Consider the following 25,016-nt stretch of genomic DNA (forward strand, 5'->3'; position numbering starts at 1 on the left):
TGCAATATTTGTTAAAAGAAAATCTGTTGAAAGCAAATCAGTTTCAAAATCTTTGTTCTGAGGCATTGCTTTAAACATGCTCCTTCTGTGGCATAACGTCAGGCCTCCTTTTGAGAAGTGGAATGAGTAGCTTTCTCTTTTGTTCTTAGAGTTGCCTTAGTCTGGTCTTCACTTGGGGTGTTTTTGACCTTAGACTGCCCTTAAAGCTGACAGAGACTTAGCTCAGGGCACTGGCGCCACCTGGTGTCAGAAGAATGAAACTACGCCCTTTGAGTGTCAGCGTGCCAAGAACCAATCTTGAACCAGTCAGGCCTAAGAGTCCAATTTCTGATAATGATGATACCAGTATTAGATCACTTATTATGACTCATTTGATCAGAAATAATTTTAATCTCATGTATACTACAAATGCAAAAGCAAATTCTTTGTTATAGCTATTATCAAAGATTGATACAAAGGGGTTACAGTCCCTTAAGTCAAGTTTAATTTTTTTTTTTTGCCAGTCCTAGGCCTTGAACTCAGGGCCTAGGCATTGTTCTTGGGCTTTCTTAAGGCTAGAGCTCTACCACTTGAGCCACAACACCACCTCTGGCCTTTTTCTATTTATGTGTTACTGAGGAATCAAGCCCTGGTGTGAGTTACCAATGCCTGGCCACTTATTTTTTTTGCCAGTCCTGGGGCTTGAACTCGGGGCTTGAGCACTGTCCTTTTACTTTCTCAAGGCTAGAGCTCTACCACTTTAGCCATAGCACCATTCCCGGCTTTTTCTATGTATGTGGTACTGAGGAATTGAACCCCGGTCTTTGTGCATGCTAGGCAAACACTCTACCACTAGGCCAAACTCCTGGCCCACACAGTTCATTTTTTAATATATATACATGTACATGTGTATATATACATACACACACACACATATATGTATGTATATGTAGTCAGGCACTGGATGCACATGCCTTTTATCCTAGCTACTGAGGAGGCTGAGATTTGAAAACAAAGTCCGTGAGACTCATCTCCAGTTAACCACCAGGAAGCTAGAAACTGAGCTGTGGTTCAAGTGGTAGAGCCTAAGTAACCTTGAGCAAAAAAGCTCAGAAACAGCACCTAAGCCCTGAGTTCAAGTCCCAGGATTGGCACAAAACCAAACATATTAAAAAGAAAAGCCTATTTCAACTCAGGTGAATGGTAGTAGGCACCAAAGTGCTTGCTTTGTAGCAGAATGTACAGCCTTAACCTGGCCTGGCCTAAGGTCGACGCATAGATGCTGTGTCTCTCATGTTGTTCTGTGTGCAGTCGAAAGTATACATTTTTATCAGCTTACTTCGGCCTTCCCCTTGCACACTTAAGCTTATGCCTTGCTACATTGTTGCTCCCTGGTGTCCTCCGGCCTCCACGGCCTCCCCTCACAGGAGCCAGGGTGATAACCCGGGCACATTAATGTCAAAATCCTAACTACTCAAGAGGCTGAGATCTGAGGAGCACAGTTCAAAGCCAGCCCGGGCAGAAAAGCCGGGGAGACTTTTATTTCCAATTAAATCACAGAGAAAGGCAGAAGCTGTGGCTCAAGTGTAGAGCGCTAGCCTTGAGCAAAAGAGGCTCAGGAGGGGCTGGGATGCAGCTCAAATGGTAGAGCTTGCCTAGCAGGCACAAGGCCCTGAGTTCAAACCTCAGTTACCACCATAGAAAAAGAAAAGAAAAAGCTCAGGGACACAGCCCAGCCCTGAGTTCAAAGCCCAGCACCTTGCTTTCTGCTGCTGTTTGTGGCTCTGGGATGGGTCTGGGGCCGTGAGCGTGGCAGGCGGATGCTGGGCCCGGAGCTCTGCCCAGCTGTCAGCTTCCTCGCTCTAAGCAGTAACTTGGGCATGTCTGCTCCTCAGTCTCCCCAGTGCTTGTCTACATCCCCTTCTCAGAGCGGAGGGCCAGACCTTTCCCTGTACCGTGCCTCTTTCCTCCTCCCCTCTCCCGGACCCTGCCACCCCAAAGCTGAGCGGCCAGCAGCCTGCGCGGCGGCCAGCACTCCATCTGAAGTTCTCCAGGCCCGCCCGGCCCCTTCCGCGCTGCTCTGGTGTGCTGTCACCAGAGAGGCACGGGAAAGTGGCACAGAGGTGCCTCCGTCCTTCTGCCTCTCTAGCCTGGTATTTCAGGGAAAACAGGAGTCTTGGCTTCTAATGTGATCCCTCCACTCTTACCTCCAGGCTGTTCTGGGGCTCGAGCCCAGGGCCTTGCTCCTGGTGAGGGGGGCTGTGCACCTGTGTGGTCGTGAGTGCTCTGGGAGGAAGGCGAGGAAGGCATAAACATTAGCTTCTGCTCCTCATCATGTGCCCTGGCTCACAGTCCTCTCCCGTCTTCCCTGGGTACTGCAGTCAAGGCCGCCTCTGTGGGGCCTACTGGCGAGCTGCCTGGCTGTTCCTCCATGGTGGGTCTGAGTGTCCCTGGACAGGCGGATCATCTGTGGAGAGCAGGGCATTTCTGCGGTGATGCCCTGAGCGCTGTGCCCCACTCACGCAGAGCCAGCTCTGGCCCTGCCATCCCCAGCATGTCTTCCTCCAGCCACCTTGTCCTTACGAGGTGTTCTTGTGTGTGTTAGTCCTGGGGCTTGAACCCAGGGCCTGGGAGTTGTCTCTGAGCTTCTTTTGGCCGTAGTTCCACCTCTGGCTTTTTGGGGGTAGTTAAGTGGGAGCGCGATCCTCAGATCCCAGCCTCTGGATTGGCTAGGCTCCGGTGGGCGCATCAGGGTGCAGCCCGTGTCGATGGCCGGCTGCGTCCAGGCCCCCTGTGTGTGAACTGCGCTGCCACTGCTACACCGCGCTGCAGTCTTGGGGAAACTGAGGAATGTTTATTGCGGCTTGTGGTTTTGGAGGCTGGCGTGTTGCTGTGGGCCTGTGGCCGCACAGCACCACACAGGCACGGTGGAGGAGGCCTGCTCACTGCATGGGGGCCCGGAAGTAGAGGAAGGGCTCGCCCCATGACCTAACATCCTACCACCAGGCCTCACCCCTGCAGCTTCCCCCAGCTCAGAGCACCAGGCTGGCACCCAAACCATTCCAAGATGTGACTGCAGGCGTCACTTGATTGTAGCGCCCTGTCGGGTGCGGGTGCATGGGGAGCAGAGCCTTGCAGCTGGAGGGAGAGCAGATGAGAATCCTGGTTCTGGGTGCCCGTGCTGGGGACTAGAGGCTTGCAGGCGCCTTGCAGGACCTGCTGGGCCTGAGGGAGTGCAGATCTGTGTTGGGCCAGGGTCTCTCTGCTTGCCTTCTCCCAGCAGCTTTGCAGAAAACCAGGAGGTGCAAAGGCGAGTTGTCAGGGCTGCAGATTCCCCAGGCACGGAAGGCGAAGGGCCAGGGGCCAGGGTGGTGACCAGGGAACACTGGACGGCTGGCTGCAGAGGCATTAACTGCCAGACACAGGTGCCCACGTGGTCCCAGGCCAAATCCATCCAGGAAGCGCTTGGCCAGCCCACGGCACAGAGGTCCGCGTCAGGCCTGGTCCTGTGTGGTGGTGCGGCCGCTGGCTGCACGCTCTGCTGGGGACTGCTGGCCATGTGCAACAAGAGCAGGCTGTAGAATGTGAAGGCATGGCCCTCCCTCCCTCTCTTCCCTCCACTCCCCTCCCCCCTCAGCCCAGACCTGGCCTCAGGCTGTGCATCGGGGACAGTTTTCTCTGGGAAGGCTGTCATCCCACTGGGAATCCCATGGGAGGGTGCCGGCCAATGAGGCAGCCAAACCCCATGCCAAGACCTGCTAACGCATTCCCGGAGGGGCTTTCTCTTCCCGCAGCACCCAGGGACCCTAGGTCAGTGCAACTGTGGGGAAAGCTGGAGTTAGAAGAAGTCTGCAGACCTGAGAGGTCCAGTGTGGGGTGGGGAGGAGGTCACAGGAGCTCACTGTGGCTCCCGGGACCTGGGTACCCCGGAAAAGGGCGGCTCCAGAGCCTCCAGGGCAGGGCCAGTGCAGAAGAGGAAAGGGAGGGGAAGAAAGAGGGCAGGCAGCAGGGGAGCAGTCAGGTGGACAGTGCGTTGCTCTCTGGTCTACTGTGGCTCTCCAGCAAAAGAATCTGCTGTGGCCAAGTGCTAGGGCTCACGCCTGTTGTCCTAGCTACTCAGGAGGCTGGGGTCTGAGGATCACGGTTCAAATCCAGCCAGAGCACTAAAGTCCTTGAGATTCTCATCTCAAATTAACCACCAGAAAACTGGAAGTGGGGCTGTGAGTCAAGGGTAGGGTGGTAACCTTGAGCTGAAGAGCTCAGGGACAGCGCTCAGGCCCAGAGTTCAAGCCCCATGACTGACAAAAGAAAAGGAAAGATAAATTGCTAGGTGCTGGGGTGTGACTCAGCTGGTAGAGTCACATTAGCTGGTAGCTAATGAGTAAAGCACCAGGTACTGGATTTGAGTCCCAGTCTTGGACCAAACAGACAAACAAACAAAAAAAACTAAATAAAATAAAAACACAGTTAAAGTAGCATAAAACTGGTATTAAGAGTAACAGATAAAGCAGAAGATGCAGCTGTGAGTGAAAAAGCTGAGAATTTGAGGTCCTGAGTTTAAAAACTAGTACTACTACTACTACTACACACACACACACACACACACACACACACACACACACACACAATCTTCTGTAAAATATGTTCTCATTAAAACAGGAAGAGATTGAAATTCTACTGAAATTATCCTGAGTAGTAAAGAAAATAAATACTTAGGTGAAGTGAATAGTTGTGTGTGTGTGTGTGTGTGTGTGTGTGTGTGTGTGTGTGTCTTTTCTGTTTTGATACCAGGGATTGAACCCAGGACATTGTACTTGCTTGGCAGGAGTTTTGCCTCTGAGCTACATCCCAACCCAATAGATGTGTTTTAATTAACATTCAAATATCCCCACTCCAATTTCAATACTTTTTTATTTTTTGCCAGTCCTGGGGCTTGAACTCAGGGCCTGGGCACTGTCATTGGACACATTTTGCTCAAGACTAGTGCCCTGCTGCTTGAGCCACAGCACCACTGCCAGCTTTTTCTGTACGTGGGACCAGGGCTTTGTGCATGCTTGGCAATCACTCGTCCACTAGACTACACTCTGGGACCTAATTGTAATACTTTTTTTTTTTTTGCCAGTCCTGGGCTTGAACTCAGGGCCTGAGCACTGTCCTTGGACTTTCTCAAAGCTAGAGCTCTACCACTTGAGCCTCAGCACCACTTCAGGCTTTTTTCTACATGTGGTACCAAGGAATTGAACCCGGGTCTTCGTGCATGCTAGGCAAGCACTTTAACCACTAGGCCAAACTCCTAGCCCCTGTAATGCTTTTGATTGGAGATGTTTAACAATGTGTTACAAGTGTGGTCTCTGGGGAGACTTTGCAGGCTGATGCCAGTGACATGGGGGACAGGAGGGGAGGGGAGGGGAGGGGAAGGGAGGGGAGGGCTGTGTGTGACAGTAGAATTTGCCTTTCCCTGGGTCCTTGGCCCGACTGCACGTGCTGCAGGGAGGCACTGTTTTCTGGACAAGGCTTCTTTGGGCAGTGGAAGGCTGGGAGCCTACCGTGCAGGCTGGGCTTACGACCTCAGCTTTTTGCTTTTGTCTCTCTGGCTGTGTCTTCCCTTTCCCCAGAAAGTGTCTTTTATAATCAGCAGGCCAAACTCCGTGAGTCGGCGTGCTGTGTTATCCACGATAGGAAATGATTTAGCGCAGTATTTCACTTGAGAGTTGACGTAACAGTTGCCTTTGCACGTTCTATTCTCAACGGTTGATGGTGTTTTTTCCCCTCAGAGAGGTCGGAACGATCATCAGATCCTTGGGGTGCTGCCCCAGTGAAGGGGAGCTGCAGGATCTCATTGCCGAGGTAGGTGGGAGATGGGGCATGCGAGCCTTGCTCAGCTTTGAGACTAAAACCCTTACCTGGCAACCACAGAGGCCAGACCTAGGGCCGGGCGGAAAGCACCCGGGGCAGCTGTGCGTCCCAGCGAGCAGGAGGGGACGGGTCTAAAGAAACCCTGTGGACGACAGCACTCTGCTTTCCACATGGAGTTGAAGACAGGCCAGGAGACGGGAGGAACAGAGGAAAGGAAGGGTGAATAATGACGCTTCACCAATAGAAGCAGAACTTTACAGGCTATTTATTTATTTGGAGAAATACGATGATCAGAATAACGACTAGGCAATAAGTAGTAAAATAGGATCAGCCTCGAAATTCTAAATTATTATTTATAATATTGTGAACGAAAAGATGCAGCCAATTTTGAGATTGTGGTTGGCTTTATTTTGTAGTTCCAGAATGGAACCCCTTCACTCGTGAACTTACGTGTTCTAGAAGGGCTGGACAGAGGGGAAACAAAGCAAAGGCAGCGGGCCTGGCAGTCACTCTTTCAGGGAGCTGAGAATGGGGAGTGGCTGGCGGGTGCATATCAGGTGACTGACTGCAGCTCTTTGTGGGGAAGGATTGAGCATCACGCTCCTGCCCTCTCCTGGTTTCAGGAAAGTCCAGTGGTGATGGTGGGCGTGGGAGGGGGGACTCCACTGTGGAGGGGGGCCCTGTGGAGGCTCTTAGTCCTAAACAGCAGTCCCCTGTCGTTTGTGTTTGTCAGTGAACCTGAGTCCTGGGGAGAGGGCGTTCAGGAAATTGGCGCTGTGCCTGGGGACAGGTGTCTTATCGTTCTCGGTTCCGTAACAGTGTGTAACATGCGTGGATACTTTTTTTTTTTTTTTTTTTTTTTTTTGCCATTCCTGGGCTTGAGCTCAGGGCCTGAGCACTGTCCTTGGACTTTCTCAAGGCTAGAGCTCTACCACTTGAGCCTCAGCACCATTTCTGGCTTTTTGCTATGTATGTGGTACCAAGGAATCGAACCCAGGTCTTCATGCATGCTAGGCAAGCACGCTACCACTAGGCCAAACTCCCGGCCCTGGTTTTGTTTTTTGATTGTGGGGCTTGAACTCTGGGCCTGGGCAGTATCACTGAGCTATTTTGCTCAAAGCTAGCACTCTACCACTTAGAGCCACAGCACCACTTCTGCATTTCTGGCGGTTCACTGCAGATGAGTGTCTCACAGACTTTCCTCTCTGGGCTGGCTTTGAACCGCAATCCTCAGATTCTAGCCTCCCAGGTAGCTAGGATGACAGACACCAGCTGCCAGCTGTCACGTTCATGGGTGGTCATGTGCGGCCTGTCACTCTCTGAAGTTCAGCTGGAAACGTGGCGTTTCTTCTGGAATGGCCCATTACACAAATCCCGTGGAGCCGGGAGCCCGCGGCTGGAGTGCTCTTCAGGACGCACGAAGCCCGGGTGCTGGATTCCTCCCTACCACGCACACAGAGAAAGCCAGGCTGGGCGGAGGCTCCCAGAGAGGAGCTCCAGCCTTGAGAAAGCCTGAAGACAGTGACCATCCCCGCAGTGCTCATCTCCACAGTGTCATCTCCACAGTGTCATCTCCACAGTGTCATCACCAGTGTCACCTCCACAGTGTCATCTCCACAGTGTCATCTCCACACTGTCATCTCCACAGTGTCATCTCCACAGTGTCATCCCCACAGTTTCATCCCCACAGTGTCATCTCCACAGTGTCATCCCCGCAGTGCCCATCTCCACAGTGTCACCTCCAGTGTCATCTCCACAGTGTCATCTCCACAGTGTCACCTCCAGTGTCATCTCCACAGTTTCATCTCCACAGTGTCATCTCCACAGTGTCATCCCCGCAGTGCTCATCTCCACAGTGTCACCTCCAGTGTCACCTCCACAGTGTCATCTCCACAGTGTCATCTCCACAGTGTCATCTTCACAGTGTCATCACCAGTGTCACCTCCACAGTGTCACCTCCACAGTGTCATCTCCATAGTGTCACCTCCACAGTGTCATCCCTACAGTGTCATCTCCACACTGTCACCTCCACAGTGTCATCCCCACAGTGTCATCTCCACAGTGTCATCTCCACACTGTCACCTCCTCAGTGTCACCTCCACAGTGTCACCTCCACAGTGTCATCCCCACAGTGTCATCTCCACAGTGTCATCTCCACACTGTCACCTCCACAGTGTCACCTCCACAGTGTCACCTCCACAGTGTCATCCCCACAGTGTCACCTCCATAGTGTCACCTCCACAGTGTCATCTCCACAGTGTCACCTCCACAGTGTCATCACCAGTGTCACCTCCACAGTGTCACCTCCACAGTGTCACCTCCACAGTGTCACCCCCACAGTGTCATCTCCACAGTGTCACCTCCACAGTGTCACCTCCACAGTGTCATCCCCACAGTGTCATCTCCACAGTGTCATCACCAGTGTCACCTCCACAGTGTCACCTCCACAGTGTCACCTCCACAGTGTCATCCCCACAGTGTCACCTCCACAGTGTCATCTCCACAGTGTCACCTCCACAGTGTCACCTCCACAGTGTCACCCCCACAGTGTCACCTCCACAGTGTCACCCCCACAGTGTCATCTCCACAGTGTCACCTCCACAGTGTCATCACCAGTGTCACCTCCACAGTGTCATCTCCACAGTGTCACCTCCACAGTGTCACCCCCACAGTGTCACCTCCACAGTGTCACCCCCACAGTGTCACCTCCACAGTGTCATCCCCACAGTGTCATCTCCACAGTGTCATCAACAGTGTCACCTCCACAGTGTCATCTCCACAGTGTCACCTCCACAGTGTCACCTCCACAGTGTCACCTCCACAGTGTCACCCCCACAGTGTCATCTCCACAGTGTCACCTCCACAGTGTCACCTCCACAGTGTCACCCCCACAGTGTCATCTCCACAGTGTCACCTCCACAGTGTCATGTCCACAGTGTCATGTCCACAGTGTCACCTCCACAGTGTCACCTCCACAGTGTCACCTCCACAGTGTCACCTCCACAGTGTCACCTCCACAGTGTCACCCCCACAGTGTCATCTCCACAGTGTCACCCCCACAGTGTCACCTCCACAGTGTCATCCCCACAGTGTCATCTCCACAGTGTCATCAACAGTGTCACCTCCACAGTGTCATCTCCACAGTGTCACCTCCACAGTGTCACCTCCACAGTGTCACCCCCACAGTGTCATCTCCACAGTGTCACCTCCACAGTGTCACCTCCACAGTGTCATCCCCACAGTGTCACCTCCACAGTGTCACCTCCACAGTGTCATCTCCACAGTGTCATCCCCACAGTGTCATCTCCACAGTGTCATCCCCACAGTGTCATCTCCACAGTGTCATCTCCACAGTGTCATCCCCACAGTGTCATCTCCACAGTGTCATCTCCACAGTGTCATCCCCACAGTGTCTCCTCCACAGTGTCATCCCCACAGTGTCATCTCCACAGTGTCATCTCCACAGTGTCATCCCCACAGTGTCATCTCCACAGTGTCATCTCCACAGTGTCATCCCCACAGTGTCATCTCCACAGTGTCATCTCCACAGTGTCATCCCCACAGTGTCACCTCCACAGTGTCACCTGCACAGTGTCATCTCCACAGTGTCACCTCCACAGTGTCATCCCCACAGTGTCATCTCCACAGTGTCATCTCCACAGTGTCATCCCCACAGTGTCACCTCCACAGTGTCACCTCCACAGTGTCACCCCCACAGTGTCATCCCCACAGTGTCATCTCCACAGTGCTCATCTCCAATGTCATCCCCACAGTGTCATGTCCACAGTGTCACCTCCACAGTGTCACCTCCACAGTGTCATCCCCACAGTGTCACCTCCACAGTGTCACCTCCACAGTGTCATCTCCACAGTGCTCATCTCCAATGTCATCCCCACAGTGTCATCTCCACAGTGTCACCTCCACAGTGTCACCTCCACAGTGTCATCCCCGCAGTGTCATCCCCACAGTGTCATCCCCACAGTGTCACCTCCACAGTGTCATCTCCACAGTGTCATCCCCACAGTTTCATCTCCACAGTGTCATCTCCACAGTGTCATCCCCACAGTGTCACCTCCACAGTGTCATCTCCACAGTGTCATCCCCACAGTGTCATCCCCACAGTGTCACCTCCACAGTGTCACCTCCACAGTGTCATCCCCACAGTTTCATCTCCACAGTGTCATCTCCACAGTGTCATCCCCACAGTGTCACCTCCACAGTGTCACCTCCACAGTGTCATCCCCACAGTGTCATCCCCACAGTGTCACCTCCACAGTGTCATCTCCACAGTGTCACCTCCACAGTGTCACCTCCACAGTGTCATCCCCACAGTGTCACCTCCACAGTGTCACCTCCACAGTGTCATCTCCACAGTGCTCATCTCCAATGTCATCCCCACAGTGTCATCTCCGCAGTGTCACCTCCACAGTGTCACCTCCACAGTGTCATCCCCGCAGTGTCATCCCCACAGTGTCATCCCCACAGTGTCACCTCCACAGTGTCATCTCCACAGTGTCATCCCCACAGTGTCATCTCCACAGTGTCATCTCCACAGGGTCATCTCCACAGTTTCATCTCCACAGTGTCATCTCCACAGTGTCATCCCCACAGTGTCATCCCCACAGTGTCTCCTCCACAGTGTCATCCCCACAGTGTCATCTCCACAGGGTCATCTCCACAGTGTCATCTCCACAGGGTCATCCCCACAGGGTCATCTCCACAGTGTCATCTCCACAGTGTCATCTCCACAGGGTCATCTCCACAGTGTCATCTCCACAGTGTCATCCCCACAGTGTCTCCTCCACAGTGTCATCCCCACAGTGTCATCTCCACAGTGTCATCTCCACAGTGTCATCCCCACAGTGTCATCCCCACAGTGTCATCTCCACAGTGTCATCCCCACAGTGTCTCCTCCACAGTGTCATCCCCACAGTGTCATCTCCACAGTGTCATCTCCACAGTGTCATCCCCACAGTGTCTCCTCCACAGTGTCATCCCCACAGTGTCATCTCCACAGTGTCATCCCCACAGTGTCTCCTCCACAGTGTCATCCCCACAGTGTCATCTCCACAGTGTCATCTCCACAGTGTCATCCCCACAGTGTCTCCTCCACAGTGTCATCCCCACAGTGTCATCTCCACAGTGTCATCTCCACAGTGTCATCCCCACAGTGTCACCTCCACAGTGTCATCTCCACAGGGTCATCCCCACAGTGTCATCTCCACAGTGTCATCCCCACAGTGTCTCCTCCACAGTGTCATCTCCACAGTGTCATCTCCACAGTGTCATCCCCACAGTGTCATCCCCATAGTGTCATCTCCACAGTGTCATCCCCACAGTGTCTCCTCCACAGTGTCATCCCCACAGTGTCATCTCCACAGTGTCATCTCCACAGTGTCATCCCCACAGTGTCACCTCCACAGTGTCATCCCCACAGTGTCACCTCCACAGTGTCATCCCCACAGTGTCATCTCCACAGTGTCATCTCCACAGTGTCATCCCCACAGTGTCACCTCCACAGTGTCACCTCCACAGTGTCATCTCCACAGTGTCACCTCCACAGTGTCATCCCCACAGTGTCATCCCCACAGTGTCATCTCCACAGTGTCATCCCCACAGTGTCACCTCCACAGTGTCACCTCCACAGTGTCACCCCCACAGTGTCATCCCCACAGTGTCATCTCCACAGTGTCATCCCCACAGTGTCACCTCCACAGTGTCATCTCCACAGGGTCATCCCCACAGTGTCACCTCCACAGTGTCATCTCCACAGTGTCATCCCCACAGTGTCACCTCCACAGTGTCACCTCCACAGTGTCACCCCCACAGTGTCATCCCCACAGTGTCATCTCCACAGTGTCATCTCCACAGTTTCATCTCCACAGTGTCATCCCCACAGTGTCACCTCCATAGTGTCATCTCCACAGTGTCATCTCCACAGTGTCATCTCCACAGTTTCATCTCCACAGTGTCATCTCCACAGTGTCATCTCCACAGTGTCACCCCCACAGTGTCACCTCCACAGTGTCATCCCCACAGTGTCATCTCCACAGTGTCATCTCCACAGTGTCATCTCCACAGTGTCATCCCCACAGTGTCACCTCCACAGTGTCATCTCCACAGGGTCATCCCCACAGTGTCACCTCCACAGTGTCATCTCCACAGTGTCATCCCCACAGTGTCACCTCCACAGTGTCACCTCCACAGTGTCACCCCCACAGTGTCATCCCCACAGTGTCATCTCCACAGTGTCATCTCCACAGTTTCATCTCCACAGTGTCATCCCCACAGTGTCACCTCCACAGTGTCATCTCCACAGGGTCATCCCCACAGTGTCATCCCCACAGTGTCATCTCCACAGTGTCATCTCCACAGTTTCATCTCCACAGTGTCACCCCCACAGTGTCATCCCCACAGTGTCATCTCCACAGTGTCATCCCCACAGTGTCATCCCCGCAGTGCTCATCTCCACAGTGTCACCTCCACAGTGTCATCTCCACAGTGTCATCTCCACAGTGTCATCCCCACAGTGTCATCCCCGCAGTGCTCATCTCCACAGTGTCACCTCCACAGTGTCATCTCCACAGTGTCATCTCCACAGTGTCATCCCCACAGTGTCATCCCCGCAGTGCTCATCTCCACAGTGTCATCTCCACAGTGTCATCCCCACAGTGTCATCCCCGCAGTGCTCATCTCCACAGTGTCATCTCCACAGGGTCATCTCCACAGTTTCATCTCCACAGTGCTCATCTCCACAGGGTCATCCCCACAGTGTCATCCCCACAGTGTCTCCTCCACAGTGTCACCTCCACAGTGTCATCTCCACAGTGTCATCCCCACAGTGTCTCCTCCACAGTGTCATCCCCACAGTGTCATCTCCACAGTGTCATCTCCACAGTGTCATCTCCACAGTGTCATCCCCACAGTGTCTCCTCCACAGTGTCATCTCCACAGTGTCATCTCCACAGTGTCATCCCCACAGTGTCACCTCCACAGTGTCATCTCCACAGTGTCATCTCCACAGTGTCATCCCCACAGTTTCATCTCTACAGTGTCATCCCCGCTGTGTCATCCCCACAGTGTCATTCCCACAGTGATCATCCCCACAGTGCTCCCGTGCCTGTTCTGAGCCCTTGGGGACACTGGAGGAGACTCAGTCAGGTGTCACCAAGCTGGGTGAGGCAGCTGGCAGGGGTCCCTGGATCGGAGTTAATGGTCCTGCGCCTGCTGAGGGGGCCTCCTGCCAGCAGGCCCTGTCCCCTGTGTCACCTCACCCTCTGGCATGTTCCTGGCTTCCACAGGATGACGTGTCCTCCCAGCCACCATGCCCTGCCCCTCCCCTCACTGGTTAGCCATCCCTTGCTGCAGGGTCTGGCCAGGCAGCCCTGGGCCGCTGGTTCACCCACCTCTGGGCTCCTTCCAGGCTTCAGGACCCTGGGTCCCCAGAAAGAGCTGCAGGCCGTTCTTGGTCTTCCAGCCTTAGTTCCTGATGCCTGGCTCCTGGAAGGGTGGGGACTGTCCAGGCCTTTCAGTCACGCCTGCCACATCCACTTCCCGACTCTGCGTTAGAGAGCAGCACTTCCCTGCCCGCTTATGCTCGGGCTGAGCGCAAGTCCCAGCCTGTCTGCTAGGAGAGACCAACTGGCTGGCGGTGGGTGCTGACCTCTGGGGAGTCCTCTGTGCCCTGCAGAGGTTCTGAGCCCTGTCATGGAGGATGGGTGTGCGGAGATTTTCCCAGCATCCTCAGAGATGTGTGGATGTGGGCATGCCCGGCCCTGGCCCCAAGTGTCTGTGCTGGGTATCCTGAGCTGCTGTAGGCTCTAAGTCAAGGGCCAACCCTGGCTCACAGGCCCTGCTTTGCAGAACCTGAGCGAAGGATGCTCTTACATTGCTCAAGTGATCTGTCTACAGACAGAAGGAAACGTAGCAAACATGTGAAATACTCGGCAAAGCTTAGAGCATTTATCATCTTCTCCTGTTGATTTATTTATTTTTCCAGTTCTGGGGCTCGAAGTCAGGGCCTGGGCACTGTCCGTGGACACTTTTTGCCCAGGGTCAGTCATTTGAGCCAGCACCACTTCTGGTGTTTTCTGTGAATGTGGTACTGGGGAATTGAACCCAGGGCTTTGTGCATGCTAGGTGAGCACTCTACCACTAGGCCAAATCCTGGCCCCTCTCCCTGTTTAGCTGGCTTCATAACCTAAGAGTACAGGAGAGAGGAGCTATAGAAGAGAGTTGCTTCCTCACAGGCCACAGAGGAGCCAGTGGCTTCACCCCTGCTCCATGGTGGCTTTCTCATTCTGTGGGCTGCAGGCACATCAGAGCCACTTGATTGCATCCTTCCTGTTCCAATGTCTGAGTTATGGACCTGCAGGGACTGTTCCCTTCTGTACCATTTTTGAAGATTTTAATGAGGATTTATTATTTTAGTATAACAGAATTAAAGAAGGGAGACTTGGAGAAGAGAAACTTCCAGTTTCCCATGCAGGGAGTGGGAGCTAACAACTCTTCCCAGGCGTCTGGCCTGGGTCCCATGGTGGAATCTGTTGCAGTGAATGGACAGACAGACAGGCTTAACAGGGACACCATCCTTTTTGCCTCCTATGCTGTTACCTGTGTCCATAGCCGCCTCTGGCACCACTGGTGGGGCTCTGGACGCTGTAAGATGCTAGCGCTGAGACTAGCTACTCAAGAGGGTCAGGAGGTGGGCACAGGTCTGCCATGGGCCCTGGGGGAGAGACGGGTGGAAGGCAGGCCCTAAGGGGGCCCTTAGGTGTCTAGTAGCACTTGTGGCCTGGACCGCCTCTAATTCTAGAGCCCCACACTAGGTGGGGTGAACGTCCTCCATTTATGGTCTCTCCGTCTGGAGATGAGTCAGCCGGGGCGGCTCCTCCTGTGTCCCCTCTCCGGCCTCTCCTTCTGCTGGTGTGGGGGTGCTGGAGCTGGACCCCAGGGCCTTGTCCTAGGAGGCAGGCGGCTGCCCCGAGCTTCGCTGAGCTCTCCCCATCTTGCAGATGGCCCTCTTCCCATCCCTGGCCTTTTCCTTACATCTGTGTCCAGACATCCCTTTTGTAAGGACACCGGTCACTCTGGTGGAGCCCCAAGCAGACCACTTCACTTTAACCCAGTCCCGACTGCAAATACCTGGTCTCCAGATGAGTTCACCAGCTGAGGAACTGGAGAGTACGACCTCAGTGCATTCATTTGGGAGAGACAGAGCTCAACCCATAATTCTCATTCTTCCTCCCTCCCCCTTCCCTCCTCCTTCTTCCCTTCCCTCATGCCATATAGAAAACTCGGCTCCACATTTAGACGTGAAAGAGCTGAAACCATCAAACTAGAAGAGAGCGGGGACAGCAACTTGACATGGCTCTTGGCAATGAGTTGCAAGATAAGAAAAAAGCACAGCGGCGAAAGAAAAACCAGTGGCATAACATCAAACTAAGAAATTTCTGTGCCAAAAAGGAAACACCCCAAATGTAAAGAGAGACAGCGGAGGGTGAAGTAGTCATAGCCATGTATCTCGTCAGGGCTGAGATGTGTGAGGACTCCTGCAGTTCAGCAGGATGCAGGAAGCTGTTAAGTATGGACAAAGAAGCTAAGGCGGTGGAGAGCGGGCATGGGACAAGGCCTCGGCATCAGCATTTCCCCAAGGGAGATGCAAGGCCAAACTGCACGAGCACTCACCCAGTCCTGCCTGTATTAGAAAAGGAAGATTTCAGCCCCAGTGACTCGCGTGTGTAACCATAGCTGCTCAGGAGGGTATGTCTGTGACTGAAGCAAGCCTGGCAGAAAAGTCTGTGACTTACCTCCATGTAACCACCAAAAGGCCAGAAGTGACGTTGTGACACCAGTGGTAGAACATCAGCTCTGCAGCCAAGTAAGAGCGATAGGCACCGAGTTCAGAGTCAAAAGACACCAAGACATGTGGAGGACATGGAAAGAAAGGAAGTCTGTACCCTGGCGAGAGTGTAAGTCAGCAGCTCTGCTACAGAAAAGAGGGGGTCCACAAATGCCAGAACTACTCTTGGATTGGATCCCCAAAAGCAAATGCAACTGGAAGCGCCATCTTTACTGGCAATAACCAAAACATGGCAGCCATGTCACTGTCTGTCCACGGATGACTAGATGGAGATGATGTGGCACGCAGCGTGGACTGTTCCTCGGCCTTGAACTTTCAGACAGCACAGACACACCTGGAGGACCTCACAGGAAGTGAGGCCAGCGAGGCCCGCGTCTGGTGTCCCGTGTGAGGGCCGTGGAGCTAAGGCGCTGAAGTCACAGACACAGGGCAGAGCGGTGCCAGGCAGAGGTGCAGCGTGAGGCTGGAGGTTCGCAATAATGCATGCATGATCATTATGAACAATTAGTAAGATTTGTTAATTAGCTGAATTGTGGCAATCATTTCACTGTATCTTGAAGTAGCATACTGTACCCCTTTAAATGTATGCGGGCTTAAGACATGAGGTCTTACCTCAATAAAGCTTAAAGAGAATGAAATGTGCTGGGCACTGGCAGTTTGGGCCAGTCATCACAACCATTCAAGGAGGCTGAGATCTGAGGATCACGGTTCAAAGCCAGCCCAGGCAGGAAAGTCTATAAAACTCTTATCTCCAATTAGCCACTAAAAAAAGCCAGAATTGGAGCTGTGGCTCAAGTGGCAGGGCACTATCTTTGAGTACAAAAGCTCAGGGACAGTGCCCAGGCTCTGCATTGAAGCCCTAGGACATAGAAATAAACAGGAATAAAAAAGTAGAAACAAAACAAGGAACTGTGTAGGGCATGCGAGAATTCTCCGAATCTCTTTTGTAAATCCAGATGATCCTACAATGAATGATATTTAAATCTACAGTCTTCTTATGGATGTTGTGGTGGTGTTGCTGAGCTGTGCTGTGCGTACAGCTTGCACATGGAGAGCAGGTGCGGGCAGCGGCCCGCAGAGGGCAGCAGTGGGTCACAGAAAGACCGGTCAGGCCCAGCTTGGAAGTGGACGTAGTTCTCTCACTTTTCCCACCTGTGCTACTATTCATTTTAAATTTTTTTTTTTAACACAAAGGAACACTTGGGATAGCTAATTAGTTTTGTTTAGTTTTGACTCTGGAAGGAATTGTTAATCAAGGAGAGCAGGCAGTCTTCCCCTCTCCCAGGGCTGGTGGAAGATCTTTAAGGCTTTGGGAACTGGGAACGGTTCACATATTACCAGAGACAACTGGACATGAAACCTGGAGTTTGTTGGAGACAATTGTCATAGGCTCAACATCTCTGGAACATTCTGCATGTCGATGAGCTGGATTTCTGCAGAGTGGAGCCAGGCATGGGACTAAGTGTAAACATTACAAAGTAATTGTCCCTTGGATGAGCGTGTTTCTCCCAGTTAGCGGCAGCCTGGAGTTTTATTTTTAGTCCACACATAAATCTGTGGAGGCCCATCTGTTGCAGTGGGATCGATGAGTTTTAACAGGATCTCTGGCAGGCAGGGGACAGCCCGCTGTGAAGGTGGAGGTCGCATGGCTTTGTTGTGTGCCCATGGCATCCCCTGTGCTGGGCTCTACTGCTTCTCCTCACTGGGGTGGCAGAGCACAGCTCCCGCCCCAGGCTGCCATCTGTTGCCTTACAGAGGTTTGAGGTACGGCGTCCCTGTGGCTCCTCCTCCGGCTTCAGTTTCCTGATGCTGTGGCCCCAGGCCCGATGGGAATGCTTCTTCCCTGCTGGCTTGCTCACGCCTTCTCCTCATCCTTAGCAGCCTGCTCAAGGGCCACTTCCTCTGATCTGTTCTGACACTGCTGTGCCTCCTCGTTACAAGGGTATACTCAGTTACATGCCTGGACCCTAGTGCTCGGAGACAGAGACAAGAAGATCTATAGTTCAAGACCAGCCTGGGCTACATAGCCAGACCCTGTGTCCAAAAGAAAAAGGCACTGGTAGACTTGTGGGTCTGGATTGACGTTGTTTCCCCTAGCAGAGTGCAGCTCCCATGCAGGGGGCGTCCTCCAGCCTCGGCATGGAAAATGGCTCTGGACAAACAGTTGCTCCATGTAGTGAGAGGCTGAATGCATAAGTGACTTTTAAAATTCGATGTTTAGGTGGAGGAAGAAGAACCCACTGGATACATTCGCTTTGAGAAGTTTCTTCCGGTGATGACCAAGGTACTTCTGGAGAGGAGGTCAGTGAGAAAGTGATTAGAGAGATCCATTCACTGCGTTTATTGATTCATTTTGCATATGATATTATGGATTGAACTCTGGCCACTTACTGGCCAGGCAAGTTATCTACCATATGAGCTATGTCCCTGTCTGAGAATTGCATTGATTTCAAAACACTTGACTTCTTCTTGTATTATACCCGAGCAGTGTACCTTAACGTAGCTTCCTCTGGCCTTTCGGCGTACTTCTGAATTGTCTGTTTGTATGTGCTTAGCAATATCAACCACATTGCTATTAATCTAAGCAAAGAACAACTATGGGACAAAGAAACTACAAAAATGCACAAGACAACAACATTCTAGCAATCTCTTTTGTGAATGCCTAATTATTAATCTTGGTGAGGGAGAGTGTTACAGGCCTGTAATAGCAGTACCGTAGGGGCTGGGGCAGGAGGATTGAGAAGCCAAGGCCGGCTTGAGCTACAGAGGTCAAGGGGAGGAGGGAAAAATGGAGAAGGGGAGGGTGGAAGCTGTCATACTATTCCATGCAGGTATGTGAGGGGATGGGTAGGGTAGGGAGAGATGGAGGAGAATGGTGAAAGAAATGACACTGACAACATGTATTCATGTTGGTACAACTGCTTAGGGATGAACTAAAAAATGCTAAAAAAAAGTTGCTTTTAATTTTTAAAGCAAAGGTATAGTATTTCAGCTTGCTGAGTTTGACTGATTGTAGAAGTTTTTAAACAATAAAAATTAATTTCTGTACTGATAATTAAAAATACTAATTGAGTTGGCTGTGGTAGCTTGTACCCATGGGCCAGCTGCTCTGGAGGTGGAGCTCTAGAGGATTGTGGTTCAGGCCAGCCTGGGAAAAGCTAGTGAAATCTCAGCCAATAAGCTGGGTGTGGTGGCCTTGCCTGTCACTTCAACCACATGAGAGGCACAAACTGGAGATCTGACAGCCAGGCCTGTCTGAGCAAAAAGAAAGCCTTATTCAAAACTAAAGAAAGGCATTCAAGACAAAAGGCCAATATGTAACCGAACACGTGCCCGAAAGTGTTGGCAGTTTTAGCTTTGTTCTACTGGTCATTTTTAGGTGCAGCCTGAGAGAAATGCTGCCGAGTTAACCCGTTGCATTCCATACTTACAGATACAGACCAGTTCCGGAGGACGTGCTTCTGCGAGCGTTTGAGGTGTGTGAACTCCAGCTTAGTTGTATCTGATGAGCAAATTCATGATGTAGAACTTATTTGCCAAATGAAATGTATAATATCTGCGTTTCCCTAGGCTTTAGATACAGCTAAACGTGGATTTCTCACTAGGGAAGAGCTGATCAAGTATATGACCGAAGAAGGTAAGAATACTCTTTCCTACAGCTGTGGCTTATGTTAGGGATCTGTAAATTTTACCAACAATAACAAAATCATTAATCACATGATTAATCATAATGTAATCAACGTTCCTACTTGGCTGTGGGTGGTTATTTTGTAGGGGTTAAAAGGACAGTAGGTCAAAGGCTGATTGAATATGTAATGATGAATCCTATAAACTACAGCCAGCCCTGTCACCAGTGTTTCCAGAATAAAAGGTATTCCACCTAGAAAACATGACTATTAGTCATTATACATCTCTCCTTCCCTCCCCCGCCTCCCTTCTTTGTGCTGGAACTAGGGCTTAAACTCAGCAAGGGCCTTATGCTCTTGCTTAGCTTTTTCACTCATGCTGGCACCCTACCATTTGAGCTGGGTGAGCAAGGCCTCTAGACCAGGTTTTTGCTGGATTAATCTGGGGTGTCTTCAAATATTGATCCTCATATCTCAGGCTCTGGAGTAACAAGGATTACAGGTGTGAGTCATCAGTGCTAAGCCTAAATTTTTTTTAAAGATAAAGTTACAGATAATATCACCTCAATTGAATGCAAATTTATACAATTTCATTTTTTTCTGCTAGTGAGACCACCTGTATTAACTTTGAACATAGTTCACACACATGCATGCACGCACACGTACATGCACACTCACACATATGCTAACATCTCCTTTTGGATTTTTCACTACTGAGGCCTCTGGGCTTCTCTGGACTCATGGAGGCCCAATGGCACTGTCTGGAAATCTTTCTCATCCTGGTCACTTCCTCGACTCTTATGCAAAGAGAAGGGGCCGAGTCTCCTGTGCTTGGTGCTTGGCTCCGAGACAGAGTCCTGAGTGATGTGGCATCTCTGATCCCTTGAGACCAGGTCACAGCGCTAGTAATTCCATGGAGAGACCAGGGCTGCAGCACATGGCCACCTGGTGTGACCACTGTGACTCGATGTGCCCTACGAGGGGACAGGAGGTAAGAGCAGGAGTGACAGGGAGATTCCAGCTGCCATGCAGGAACTGCGCAACAATGTGACGCTCAGCTTAGGGGTCAACTTGGATGGGAGTGGTGAGACTTGCGAAACCTTAGCCTCTGCATCCCAAGGATGACAGCAAGGATACCCTGGATTGTATCAGGCAACAAGGCCCAAACAGTGGTATGTAACTAATATCCTGTGCCCACAAATGGGGTGTGTTTTTGAGCACAGTGGTGGTGAAATCTCTCTTTGCCCATGTTATTGGGGAAGCAAAAGGAACATATTAAATAGATAATAGAAAAACAAGTCTCAGAAGATCCATGTAGGCTGGACTGCCCTGGAAAAGCCTGGGGAGACTCAGAGAGGAAACAGTTTTCCTTGAGAAGGCAGAATGTATGTGGGGAGATGTTGAGGGCAGGGCATACTCTTATGTCTGCCATGGGTTTCTACGAGTTAAATACAGCCGATGAACACTGAATGAATGAATGAATGTGTACTTGGCTGAAAACTGAGTGAAGGAAAGCAGTGCAAACAAAACTGGGAGGTGGCGCTGAACAGGGGGCTCAAGAGAGAATGGGCCCAGCCGGCTAAGAGGGCTCCGTGACAGGCTGGAGCTGAAGGAGATGTATTTACTGGGGTACATCGTGCAGGCCTGGGTGCAGGAGTTTGGGGTTCACTGTGGGCAGTGGAGAAGAGAGGTAGGTTTGGGGTGAGTCACACGGTTGGGAGTGGCTGTGGGAAAGTGTCTGCTGGTTGTCTGTCTGTTCCTGAGAAAGAGGTTCAACCCGGGGCATCCTTTTGGAGGCACCCTGACAAGGAGTGCTGGGAATGGAGAGAAGGGATTGGATGATGACTAATGGAGGGACAAAGGCAGGCACCCAGTCAACAACAACAAGAAGCCTTGTCTTGGGTGGTGGTGTTGAAGCCACACCTGACTGCATGCCGACTGCAGCTGTGGCTTCCAAGGTGGGGCCGTGCGAGCCTGTCACAGAGGCTCATCCACAGAGCTGGTGACACTCACAGGCCCACTGCTGGCTGCCTCTGGAATTCTCTGTCTCAGAGAATGAGTATTTGTAGGTAAGAATATATGTGGGTTCAATGATTCAGTCAAATAAATATTCTTCGACATCTTCCAGGTATCTGAGCTACTCTGATAGTGATGCATGAGCTGTAAAGTACTATACAGATGGAAGGTATTGGTGATTATTATTAGATGTAATGGTAATTATTATTAGATGTAACAGACCATCATTTACGTGTGAAGCAGTTGGTGGCTTCAGTAATACAGTTGCTTTGGGTTAGTGCTGTTTTGTCTTTGGTCAGTTGTGGGGCTTGAACTCGGCCTGGGCGCTGTCCCTGAGCTCTTCAGCTCAAGGCTAGCACTCCACCCCTGCAGCCACAGTGCCACTTCCAGTTTGCTGGCGGTTCCTTGGTGGTAAAAGTCTCGTGGTCTTTAGTGCCTGGGCTGGCTTTGAACCCTGATCCTCCGTCTCGGCCTCCTAAGTAGCTAGGATGACAGGCGTGAGCCACCCCGCAGTGCCTCATAACAGAGTCACGTGCACAATCTGCTCACCTGATCCACAGAGCATCAGAGAACAAATGTGCCTTCTAATGCCCAGAAGTCATTTGGTAAACCTCGAGTCACATAGCACCCAGTCCTCGCAGCTGAGTGTGCAAGGGGCCAGCACAACCGCCTGGGAGCAGGAGGTCTGGCTGATTTTAAACACGTGCGCCCCCCTGTTGTCTGCTTACTGCTGGGTCTGCGGCCTGCACATGGGTCAGTCTTCTTTCTGTGGCAGTGACACAATTCCCAGGCTGTCAGTGTGGAGGTGTGGAGGTGGAGAGGGTCACGGTGGCTCTCTCAGTGGGGGGAGACACGGGTGCTCCCAGGAACCCCCTGACACCTCCTCCAACCGGCCGCCAGGCCCCCAGGCGGGCTCGCCTGTGACTGACCCGCCGCTGCAGTGCAGTGCAGTCCTCCAGGCCCAGTGTCCTCACGGCCCGTGGGGGACAGGCAGGCCCTGGGAACACCTCCCTCCCAGGCCACGAGGCGGGAGAAGGCTGTCACCCACGGCTGTGCCTCCACCCTTCACCCGTCCCCACCCACCTGCCACGACGTGCGGAGATGGATTCCCGGAGGCAGCCTGGCTGCTTCTGCATCGTGCTGGGGCCCCCACAGATTTTCCATCCAACGTGTGCTTTCATGTGGTCCAACTCTGGGCCACACTACGAGAAGGAGGAGTTTTGTCGTCGTTGTCGTCGTTGGGGTGATGCCAGCACCTGGTGCAGCCCAGGTCTTGTGCCAGGCCTTCCACAGCGACACCGGAGCTCCAGCTTCTTGTCTGGCTTTCTTGCTGGTTAACTGGAAATATGACTCTCACGGACTTTCCTACCTAGGCTGGCTTTTTACAGTGCCCCTCCGATCCCAGCCTCCTGATTAGCTGGGATTATAGGTGGGAGCCACTGGCACTTGGGCGAAGAGGAGGGTTTTTTTTTTTTTTTTGTGCTAATCCCAGGGCTTGAACTCAGGGCCTGAGCACAGAAGCACTTCCGGCCTTTTCTGTGTATGTGGTACCGAGGAATCAAACCCAGGTCCTCGTGCATGCTAGATCAGCACTCTACCGCTAGGCCAAACTCCCGGCTCCAGGGAGGAGTTTCTAAAGAGTTGACCAGTGAGTGGGGCACTCGGAGGCCAGACAGCAGAGGAGTTACTCAGAGATGTCGTGATCACAGTGGTGTCTGCTGTTTGCTCTTCAGTGATTTTTCATGGTAAACATTTAATCATCTCTCCATGCCTTTGCTGAAGATAGTAATAGATTCCTTGTGAGGCCGGGGCTTCGAGTTAATCTTTCAGCAATTCAATCTTCTTCATTCAGATACACAGCTTCATTCACCAGGTCTTTCTTTCCTCCTGCTGCTTTGACTGCAGAGCTGGATTCAGTAGGTTGCTTGGTCTATGATGGTGCAGGGAAAAATCAGTGCACAGCCTGCCAGAGAGTGCCTGGCTGTGCTGGTACAGGGTGTGCCAGACGAGCCGTCCCAGAGAGAGCCCAGACATGTGCTGGTCTGGGGTGTGCCCAGATGTGTGCTAGGGTGTGCACAGACTCCAGAGCCCCAGGAGCTCAGGTGGTGACAATTGGGGGCCTCAGGGCCTGAGACAGAGATGATAAATAATAAGCTGCTTTTTGTCTCCCTAGGTGAGCCTTTTTCTCAAGAGGAAATGGAGGAAATGCTGTCTGCTGCAATTGATCCACAATTAAACTCAATGAATTACAAGGACTACATAACAATGATGGTGATAGACGAATGAATCTTAAATCCTTTGAAGACTTCACATCTGATCAAAGGGATTGCGAGTCTTTGCTAATTTTACATTTTCTATCTTATATAAAATGCATGGTGATATAAGTGTTCCAAGATAGTTTTCATTTTTCACTATGATTGGAATAATTTGATATAAAATTACTTGGTATGGATCAAGCATTATGAAATGACAGATAATTATTTTAAAACAAATCTTAAAACATTCTAACACTACAATGGATTGGTTGAAATTCTTCTTTCTTCTCCCTCTCCTCCCCTCCCCTTGCTAACTTTCTGTGCATTTCCAGGTGGGTTTAACTGTGACCTTTCCGGCCACAGACACAGTGCGCTGTGCCCCCGACCCTCCCTGCAGGTTGGTCCCCAGGAGGGGACACTTGTCCCCTTGTCTTTTTGCCCTTCCGGTTAGCTCTGAATTCCACCTTGGGAGAAGACATGGCTCATTTGTCTTCTTCTTTTGTCAGTTGTAGGTCCTGACCTCAGGGCCTATGTGCTGTCCCTGAGCTCTTCTGCTCAACGCTAGCCCTCTACCACTTTGAGCCACAGCTCCACTTCTGTTTTCTTGAGTGGAGATAAGAGTCTTAGAGAGTTTTCTGCCCGGACTGGCTTCGAACTGTGGCCCTCGGATCTCAACCTCCTGAGTTGCTGTGATTACGGTGAACCACGGGTACCTGGGGTCCCATTTGTGTTTTGAGCTTGGCTGCTTCCCTCAACATGATAATTCCCAGTTTTGTCCATTTTCCTACAGGTGGTTTCAGTTTTTCCCACTTGTACAATGTTGGCCATGAGTTTGTCATAAGTAATTTTATTATGTTGAGGTGAGTCTCTTCTATTCTTCACGGCTTTTCTCATTAAGGGAAATGGAATTTTGTGGAAGGCTTTTGGTGCATCTATTCAGATGATGATGTGATTTTTTTTCTTTATATGTGTGCAGTAGTGCATTCATTGATTTGCACGTGTTGACCCATCCTTGCATTTTTGGAAAGAAACCATCTTGATCATGGAGGGTGATCTTTTGATGTGCCGTTGACTCAATCTGTGAGTACTTTACTGGGGATTTCTGCATCTGTATTCATCAAAGAAATTGGTCTATACTTTTATTATTTTTAAAGATCGCTATTATATGGCCTAGTGGTAGAGTGCTTGCCTAGCATGCTTGAAAATCCAGGCTTGATGCCACTTACATAAAAAAGCTGTAAGTGGTGCCGAGGCTCAAGTGAGCTCTAGCCTTGGAAAGTCCAAGGACAGTGCTCAGGCCCTGAGTTCAGTCCCAAGGACTAGCAAAGCAACTGTTATTATGCAGGTGATACACAAAGGGGTCACAGCGATGGAAGTCAGGTGATAAGTGCATTTCTTTTTGGACAATGTTCAGCCCTTCCC

The 25,016-nt window shown here is 51.6% G+C and overlaps 1 protein-coding gene across 1 annotated transcript in view; it reads left to right on the forward strand.

Moving 5' to 3' along the window:
• Drc8 (dynein regulatory complex subunit 8) overlaps window positions 1-23,839 on the forward strand; it is a 30,505-nt gene extending 6,666 nt beyond the window's left edge. Inside the window, exons 3-7 of the mRNA XM_090341646.1 lie at window positions 5,754-5,826; window positions 17,919-17,998; window positions 19,131-19,173; window positions 19,268-19,334; window positions 23,513-23,839. Of these exons, the coding sequence (XP_090197772.1) occupies window positions 5,754-5,826; window positions 17,919-17,998; window positions 19,131-19,173; window positions 19,268-19,334; window positions 23,513-23,625 (376 nt within the window). The 3' untranslated portion in view covers window positions 23,626-23,839. The remainder of the gene's footprint in view (window positions 1-5,753; window positions 5,827-17,918; window positions 17,999-19,130; window positions 19,174-19,267; window positions 19,335-23,512) is intronic.
• Window positions 23,840-25,016: the final 1,177 nt, after the last annotated feature.

This window comes from Megascapheus bottae, chromosome 10 (genome assembly GCF_031878675.1).
Source record: "Megascapheus bottae isolate mThoBot1 chromosome 10, mThoBot2.hap1, whole genome shotgun sequence".
Lineage (NCBI taxonomy): Eukaryota > Metazoa > Chordata > Mammalia > Rodentia > Geomyidae > Megascapheus > Megascapheus bottae.